Source organism: Pieris brassicae, chromosome 3, assembly GCF_905147105.1.
Source record: "Pieris brassicae chromosome 3, ilPieBrab1.1, whole genome shotgun sequence".
Lineage (NCBI taxonomy): Eukaryota > Metazoa > Arthropoda > Insecta > Lepidoptera > Pieridae > Pieris > Pieris brassicae.
Window position 1 is genome coordinate 5,802,694 of NC_059667.1, and position 10,086 is coordinate 5,812,779.

The following is a 10,086-nucleotide window of genomic DNA, read 5'->3' on the forward strand; positions in this document are numbered from 1 at the left end:
GCATATCAATCACGTTGCAACTTAGTAACATTCATTGCAATGCGGACTGGGATTACTTTATTCACTTGCTGTGAAAAAAAAAGTTATTGAACTACGCTCTACTTTTTGAAGTGAAACTTCTCTAGTGAAATAAAGGAAAGTAATTGTTTACGGATGAAACGCTTATTGCGTTTCATCAGTATTAGCGAAGTCAGTCACGAAGATGTGCAGCGTCGAAGGAAAGGGAGAGAGCAATTGAGACCGATTGAGAGAGAGTGAGAAAAAGCGAACTTAACATGAAGCAAATAGCCATGGAGCGAGAGTAGGGAGTAAGTAGGAGAGAAAGATAAGGGGGAATGAGAAAAAATACACGCTATTGGTTGATGTACGTTTAAATGGCAATTCTGTCGCATAAGCAGTAAACGCACATTTTTTATTTATTTATATTATCATCAGTACGTATAAAGTGTGTAAACAGTGTGAATATAGATGTACAAATACATGGATGACATACATTGGGGACATTACCTTAGTAATAATTAATTTACAAAGTTTTACTTCCGACATGTGTACATTGACGCACGCACTTTTTTTAAAATAATTTATTGACATAATTTAATAAAAATGTTTTGTATAACTTTTACATTTCTATGGTACATAGTAATCTTTAAACCATTGTTTATCAAGTATATAGTATAAAGAACACCAATATCGTACTTACGATATATATTACATAAATACGTGACCTATGGTAATTTAGACATCAACAATAGAAACACTACAGTCAAATTTCTTTTTTGACGTTAGACTTGAATTTGACAATAGTAGTGGAAACTGTAATTTGTAAATTGCGTTTTCTAGAAATTTGTTTTACTATTCGTACTGTTTTAAGTTTGTTTATTAGATATGTGAAAGTTCTTGGTGATTATTAGGGATTATGTTAATTTATTAGCTTAGTGTGAAGGTTGTGTTTAAACTATTGCAGCTCGCATTGGTTTGTTTGTAAACGCCACCTAGACGAAGAAATCATGGCGGATCCACTAAGTTTACTTCGACAATTTAATGTAAATAAAAAGGAAATTATAGAAAGGGATAATCAGATAATATTTGGCGAGTTTTCCTGGCCAAAAAATGTAAAGACAAATTACTTCATGTGGGGGTAAGTATTTTTAATTTACTTCTGACAAAACTAACCTATTACCTAACAGTGTCATCAACATCAGTATTTTTTTTAGATCTGGCAAAGAAGGCGGGGAAAAAGAATACTACACTCTAGAATGCTTGCTTTTCATCTTAAAGAATATTACATTAACCCATCCTATTTATATTAAAAAAGCAGCTGTAAGTAGAAATACAACATTGTAAAATTGTGTTACTTCTCCAAATCTGACATTGAATTATATTGGCAGGCTGCTAACATACCACCAGTATGTCGTCCTGATCGTAAAGAACTACTTGCTTACTTGAAAGGAGAGACTGCAACTTGTTCATCTATAGATAAGAGTGCACCATTAGAAATCCCAACACAGGTATTTTTTTAAATTGGTGAACTAACTGTTATGTTAAATACAAATTAATTACAATTTGCTTATGTAATTTAGGTAAAGAGAACGCATGAACATGGTGAATCAGCAGCAAAAAAGCCTCGTATTGAGGAAATTCATGTTCAAAAAGTGCGGGAACAGCTTGCAGCACGTCTTGATGCACCTAAAGAAGCTTCAGTCACAGTTGATAATATCAAGTATGTATTATCATGTCAACATTTAGTATTGGTATGTCAACATTTTGTTGACAAGTGATACATAATTAATTTTTATTTAGATCTCTATCAGAAGCTATGTCAGTTGAGAAGATTGCAGCAATCAAAGCTAAGAGATTGGCTAAAAAGAGAACAACAATTAAAAGTAACGACTATACTGATTCCCTTGGTGTTGTGGGTTCAGACCTAAGAGCCATATTGGATTATGATGTAGATCTAACTAAGGATATAATAAGTCGGGAAAGACAGTGGAGAACAAGGACAACAGTATTACAGAGTAACGGAAAAGTAAGAATACATTTCTCTACATTATTTATAGTTTTTGTTGTTTTAAATACTAATTTAGTTTTTATTAAATAAAATCTGTTCACCATGCAATATGAATAAAATACTTGAAATGTATGTATTTTTTTTACTAAAGAGAACATGTTTTTAGATATTTTTAAAAAGCATCAATGCTCTTCTTGGAAGTATTAAGGCTCGGGAGGAGGGCAGATCAGGTGTTCCAAGACCTCAGCCTGTGGTAATGCCACAGCCTAATACCTTACCAGCTCAGCAAACCCAATATAACAGATATGATCAGGAAAGATTTATTAGACAGAAAGAAGGTAATTTAGTAGTTATCTATCTATGTACTTGAGGAGCAAACTTTTTGTAATCATATTGTCCTATGTAATTATCTCTTTTCGGTTCATTTACAAAATACTAAGTTGAATTAGTCTTTAGTAAAGTTTAGTATATTTAGTAAAGTATCCATACTTGTAAAGAATATGGTGAGAATTAGGACAATGTTTCTGGATATAATATAATATCACAAAATGCCTGTGGTAGGAAATGAGTGTATTCTTGTCTTTACTTTTTTAATTATAAATATCAGTCTGACCTATCGGAACTTAACTTTATGAACTTGACATTAATTTTGGTTTTAAAAAATCTGTAATTTGCAGAAACTGAGGGTTTCAAAATTGATACTATGGGAACATATCATGGTATGACATTGAAGTCAGTGACAGAAGGGCCTAGTGTACCTGTGGCAGCCCGCGCCCCTCCCACACCAAATCACCCGAGACAAATGCCACGTAAGTATCCACATTGCTTTATATTAAGTATGTATTTTAATATGAGGTGATGTAAGCTGGTTTTTGTATTTGTTTAAACTTTTTTTTATTCAAAGTTGGCATCAATATTAGTTTTTTGTAAGATCTTCGCCACTTGAGTAAAGTTTTCATTATTCAATTATGTATATATATATATACATTAGGGGTTCATGCTCCGCCATATTCTATGGTTGCGCGTTGAGGTGCTGAGTTCAAGTATGGAAAAACTTCCATGAACGATTACCCCCGCTAAAGGGTCAATCAATTTGAAGATGATAACGCAATCGTCGCCGCGGTACACAATTTTACTAGGGATCAAGAAGATTACGAATTTTAGCTTTAGAAAAAACTACGTCTGAAAATAAAATAACGCACGCACGTGTTGGCCTAGTGGCTTCAGCGTGCGACTCTCATCGCTGAGGTCGTAGGTTCGATTCCCGGCTGTGCACCAATGAACTTTCTTTCTATGTGCGCATTAGACATTCGTTCGAACGGTGAAGAAAAACATCGTGAGGAAACCGACTTGACTTAGACCTTAAAAGTCGACGGCGTGCGTCAGGCACAGAAGGCTGATCCCCTACTTGCCTATTAGATTAAGAAATCATCGTGAAGCAGATACAGAAATCTGAGACCTAAGATTGTGGCGCCATTGATTATTATTATATATATTAACAATTTGCAGAAATGTTTTTGTTCATGTTCCATTATTATAGGATTTCGGTAAGTATTAAGTATTTATAACATTAATAAACATTATTGCAGAAAACGGCCCCGTAACAAGCACACCTGGTCGCAAAGAATTGCTTCCAGTAACGGCTGCGCGTGCGCCAATCGGCGGAGGCAAGAGACCTTCTCGGACACCCATCATCATCATACCAGCCGCTGCCACCGCTCTCATATCTATGTTTAATGTTAAGGATATGCTGCAAGATCTGAAGTAGGTATTTTGATTAATTAGTCGACAAGCTTTGGTAGTGTTAGAAAATGTTTAAATCCATGTTCATAGGATACAAAGCACTATGATATAAATTATAATGCTTTAAGAATGGAATCAGAAGTTATGAAATGCCTCATAACGTATGGGAAAAATAAAGTGTAATTCAATAAATAAATATTATTAAATTATATATCAACACATCGTAATAAAAGAAATTTGGAATATGTTGTTAATAAATGTTTCTATCACCAAATATTGTTCCATATTTGACTTTAATAATTAATACATAGAAATGATGTCTGCATTAAGTACTGAAATGAAATTAAAGAATGTAAAAACATTATTTGTTTAGATTCGTACCAGTGGAGCAAAAGAAAGCGGAAGGTGCTTCACGTGAAAATGAAGTACTTTTACAAAGACGGAAGGGTCCTACCGGAGATAATATTCCTAACAATGCGACTACAATTACAGTATGTATATATTTAATGTATTGTGTTCTATTATACAAGAGGTATTCAATAAATAATGCGGTATGCCAGACTTCTGATATAATAATAAAAAAGCAATCCATTATCTTTTGTTTTTTAAAACATACCTCGTTTGTTTTCGTTGGGTTAAGAAGATATAGAAACTGTATAAACCTTAAAAGTTGCGTTGCGCTTGCGTTATACTGATTATCACTTTTTATTGAACACTAGTACTACTGACAACTAGAAACTACAACATTCGTATTTCTTCTAAATATCGGTTTTTATTTATCATATTTCCAGGTACCATATCGCGTAGTGGATAACCCAAGCAGATTATCAGCGGCCGAATGGGACCGTGTGGTTGGAGTATTCGTTCAAGGGCCCGCTTGGCAATTCAAGGGGTGGCCGTGGGACGGAAATCCTGTTCAAATTTTCGCTAATAGTAAGTTTTTATTACCTTACGCTTCCATGTATAAAGGAATATGTATTTTCACAGTGATAGATTAAAGATTTAATGTAGCATATCAAAAAGCGCCTACAACTCATGAATTTTTATTCTTCAAACTACAGATTTATGTTATTAGAATATGACAATTATCTAAAACAATTCAAAGTTGTTTATAATAAACACACTAAAAGCATCACCTGTATAACGTCTTTTTTTTAATTTTTTATGTAATAGCAGGAAACGGGCAAGAGGCTCACCTGATGTGAAGCGATACCGCCGCCCATGGACACTCACATTGCCAGAAGGCTCGCAAGTGCGTTGCCGGCCTTTCAAGAATTGGTACGCTCTTTTCTTGAAGGACCCTAAGTCGAATTGGTTCGGAAATACTTCAGTGGGCAGCTGGTTCCACATAGTGGTGGTGCGCGGCAAAAACTGCCTTAGAAAACGCTCAGTTGTGGAACGACGGACGTCGAGGTGATACGGATGGTATTTTGTATTTTGCCTTGACGTCCGATAATGAAACTCAGCTCAGACCGAACAACTCTTCTGAACACTCCCAATTTGCAAATTTACACGAGAGATTATTTCATTATTAGCGTTTAAAAAGTTTAAGACGGTCGTTGTGTTTGCTGTTCTACTTGCCTATAAAAGTGTTGACTAAATACAGTCTGTGAACATATCTGCTACATGTATATTGGAAATATACTCGTCGTGCGTGCGTGCACCTCGTAACGAGAAACAAAACGAGTACGTTCGCTTCTGATTGGCCAACAGCGTCTCTAGTCTAACACGCGTCAAATTATGTCCGTTTGACCAATTACGATCGAATGCAATGTTACGCCATGTCTATCGTTTCACTTTTCAGCCTATAGCTATACGTTTTTGAATTTCAGTATGCGCCTTTCACCTGAAGTATGATGAAATGAAATTGGACAGTAATGTTGCCCGGTGGGCCGTCACAGTGCTTAATCTCAGCCGCACCAAGAGGCATCTTGATCGAGCCGTACTACTCGGTTTCTGGGAAACACTTGACAAGTATGTATTATTACTCATTTTTATCTGTGGCGTCATTAACGTATTCTTTTGTACATAATTTGGCTTTGCGTCGTAGCGAAATTATTTCCCCTTAATTTTGCTTAACACCTATGTTAGTATTTTTAGCTGTCTATTCTCTGCTGTTTATTTTTCATATTGGTAAACCACCACGACAAATGAATCTAGAATTAAAATTATTGTTAAACTTTGCAAACAACTCATTTTATTCATTCCTTAATTTAGGATTGTACATCACTTCCATACCTTGTTTAAACGTACGCCATCTTTGTTTAAATTTAGTTTGAATTTAGAATTTATGGACTCTCATAAGCTTGTTAAAGTCGAACTGTTTTTACTTGTACCGCCTAATAAAGGAAAGTCATTAAGAAAAAATAAACACTTTTTGAACGGATCAAAGCTATGAATTATTATTAAAAACTTATAACTATTTACATAATTCTAAATTTTATTTTTTCCGACTTTTCGCGTGCTTTTCAGCGTGCGTGGTCACGGTGACTGCAGACAAAAGGTGTTGAATGTCAAAAGTATCACAGCTGCAGAGAAAGTTGTTTTATCTGTATTTATTGCCCCGAAGTTGGTATCGCCTAAAAGATGACGGGTTTTTGCAAAAATGACTCACGGTGTCCTTTGTTTTCGCGGATTGTTTGTCTTGGGGTTTCAATTTGTATATTATTGGATTCCAGGTGTTTGTAAATTTTAGGCCGTCTTCTCTATTGAAATTGGGGTGTTTTTTTTATTTCAATGGCTTCGCGTACCAATCTTGGGAAGAATCTTTTTTCTTTCCCAAGTACTTTCGGTTGGTCAAAGCGTATGTTATGATTAGGCCTATCTAGTGTGTGTTCACAGACTGCTGATTTTGTGTGTCGTCTATGTCTTATGTCTGCAATGTGCTCTTTGAGTCTGCTGGACATATTGCGTTTAGTTTGCCCTGTTTAAGAGAGGCCACAGTCGTAATCCAGTTTGTATATACCTGCATCTTGCAACGGGGTGTTACTTTTGATTGGTCTTAGGAATTGCTGAAACTTCTTGTGCGGCTTGAAAATTGTATCAATTGTATAATTGTTGTATATATAAAAATACATAGCTTTAATCCGTTCAAAAAGTGTTTTTCTTAATGTGTAAAGATTTTAACAAAAGACAAAGGAGTAGTCTTTCATCAGTACTTTTGGCTCATGAGTCAGTATATAAGATGTCATCAGTGACGTATCAAAATAAATTTTATCGAATTAGGTAATTGAAATGAGCTAACTCGACATCCCGGGAAAAAAATCAAATGTAAAAGAGCTGACAGTCTACAGATACAGTCAAAATCTGTTAAAACGACATCAAAGGGACTACTCATATTTGACATAAAAACCGATGGTCGTAACAGCCGATGACGTTGTTATTACCTAATACACAGAATTTAGCTGAGACCTTTGATTTTGGTCAATATTACCGGTATGTTGTTCTAAACGATGTCGTCGTAAACGGTTTTGACTGTATACATTTACATTTTTATACTAGTGGACCCGATGGATGTTTTCCTCTACATTTGTCCTTAATACAAAAACTTATACAAAAACATCTAAACCATGTTCGAACATACCTCAAAATCCCCCGATCAAGCCCTTTACTTACACACGCTCTGAAGATTTTTATATATAAAATGTTCCATTTATACCAATATTATGTATTAAAATAAATAATTGTTCCAGGCACATGATGAAGAATAAACCGCATCTTAGGTTCTAATTTTATTAGCGTTATTTCTATAGACAATATATCTTGTAAGTTTGGACACCTTATACCAAGCGAATCTAAGTCAATTCATACCATTTAATAAACACAGACATTAACGTATAACATAAATTTCGTGTCGACTGAAAGTTTATAATATACCCTTATACTATAGTACTAACGAATTAGAGTATGTATAGTACTATTCGTCTCTTTCTCTCAAATTGTGTTTACACTGAGGTGAATAAAGACAGAATATCTCCAATATGTATGTATTAAGCATGCTTAATTATTTCATGACGATTTATTAATTGGTAATAAAGCTAAGAAAATGCTAGGATTAGAACAGTGTAACAAGACCAAACTAGTGAGTGTGGATTGTAGTTTCTACCCAAAGTGTAAGTGTAAATAATACAATATATTTTATGTATGACAGTGTTATACTAATAAATGAATAAAGACGCGGCTAAAGGAAACAATCTCTGGTTATTTATACCTTTCATATAGGTTAACAAAATTATAACTATTAGTACATTATGATTACTGCGTAAGTGGTCTGGCTGTGCATGTAAAATAAATCGTATTTATAAATCTTGTTTTGCGTCGTTTTCATTAACGTAGTGAACACATCAAATCTTAATTTAGAATGTTTTAAACAAGTGACAAATAGCCTATTTATGGTTCGCTTATTTTTCTTCTTATCCGGTACGCTTTTGACAGAGCGGTATTAAAAGGGGCAGATGTGATGCGCTTCACGACGTTTCGCCATAGTTGCCTAAAACAGGTCATTCTGCTACACTCATTGAGTGAACCTACGGCAGCGCAAAGCGTAGGTGACCTTCCGCGCGGTCTAGTACCTTCCAACTTCCCCTGGACGACACGGCGTTCTATGGACTGAACACCCCGCCGAGATCGCTGTATATACATGGTCCTTGATAAATGAATTCCGATAGGCGCACACCGCTATCACTAGAATTCAATTCAAACAGAGGTTTAAATATTTGGAATAGATCATATTTTCTAGGTGCGGATATAGCATTCGCGTCAGGTCACAATAAACTTAAAAATCTAAATAACTCCGATCAGAATTTTTTGTATAAAATCCAACGGCTGGTTTGTACGCCAATACTTTTTTTTATGATTCAATTAAAATTTGATAACTCAAGGCCTTATTCAGGCACCAGTCCTGACCCTCCTTTGGTTCCGCCCTTGCCTAAAGATGGGATAGATTCATTCATACATGCTTCTGGATTATTGTTTAGTAAAATGTTTTATGGCAATATACCAGTATTGTCACGTGCGTAGAAATGTCATTAACTCTTTAACGTAACAGTTTCTTTTAATAAAAGTAAAACATCTCACAACAATCAACAACAATTGGTTATAAGAAAAACGCACAGCAATTATGTAACACAAATTTAAGTATTGTCGAGTGTAATTTTAAAGTGATTCTGATATGACAAGGGGGTTTGGTTAAAGTCACTTAACGTCAAGATGTTACAAACCATACGCCCCGCAATTGGTGAAACAATTATAAATATTAATTAAAAGAAAATCGTTTCAACCACATATCTCTATCATTTTACTTCACCAAGTCGAAAGATTATATTGTGTTTCTGCGAATCAGCAATTGAAATAGCTGCTTTTAACCGTTTTATGTTTGTGCAATTACACTGATAATGTTAGGTATCAATAAAAAATATGTAGTCTAAGATTTACTTTGAGAGTGATCGCGCACTCTAACCGTGGTCTATTAAAGATATACCGCAAAATATTGTAAGTTTAATTTTAGTTTTGTGTTCCTAACGAATATGTTTTATCCTAGCTCTGTATTGTGTAAGTCATCTTTTTTTCCTTGATTCATAATAAGCGTAAAATTAACGAATATATCTTATTCGTCGTCCAATATAATTTACTTGTATAAGTAGTTGGCGGTATGCCGAGTTGCGTTAGTTAATTTGCGTTGCCTAGCAACAGTCATGACCTCGTATCCCGACTGCCTTTACGACATTCTTTTAATAGACGTGCCAACGTTAATAAGTCGTCCCAACAAGTTTAAATTGCATGAATTACTCTCAATCTCAATTCGATATGATAAATTGAAGTGTACCGAAATATACTTGCTGATGGTCGCTTATTAAATGGTATGAATACTCAAAAGATCTGTGATCTTTGTCAAATGAAAACAATAAATTGTTGAAATTATGTTTTGTGTTTGAATTAAACCCTTTAACCTTTATTAGGAAATCAAAACATGTTATGGGACACGACCCCACATTCCAAAATGTGAATTGGACCTGTGTTTAACTATGCCTTATACTAACCATAGACTGTCTCAGACCCTTGTTGAATAATCTTTTAAGAATTTACTAGATGATAAAAATGAATATGTTTAGGGTTAAATAAAATGCGCGATGCTATTTTTAAATGTCTTTATTTTAAAATTTCATTTAATCAAATGACAGTATATTACATAACAATAAATAAATCTGATTTTTTAGGTATAGAAGTATATAATGATATTTCTGTACACAAAATAAAACCATTCCGTTTTACCCATAACAATATCACATCGTTAGGTGTGTACTTGAATGTGCCCTTCGAAAATATTTCATAGTTTT

At 34.5% G+C, this 10,086-nt stretch overlaps 1 protein-coding gene across 1 annotated transcript; it reads left to right on the plus strand.

The window, feature by feature from the left end:
* The first annotated feature begins 802 nt into the window (after nt 1-802).
* On the plus strand, nt 803-9,670 carry LOC123706967 (parafibromin). The gene is made up of 12 exons (XM_045656654.1): nt 803-1,138; nt 1,215-1,320; nt 1,389-1,508; nt 1,581-1,720; nt 1,801-2,026; nt 2,175-2,346; nt 2,686-2,817; nt 3,598-3,772; nt 4,125-4,242; nt 4,543-4,684; nt 5,584-5,725; nt 7,444-9,670. The coding sequence occupies exons 1-12, from the start codon at nt 1,008-1,010 to the stop codon at nt 7,478-7,480; spliced, it is 1,641 nt and encodes a 546-aa protein (XP_045512610.1). The 5' UTR covers nt 803-1,007; the 3' UTR covers nt 7,481-9,670.
* The last annotated feature ends 416 nt before the right edge of the window (nt 9,671-10,086 follow it).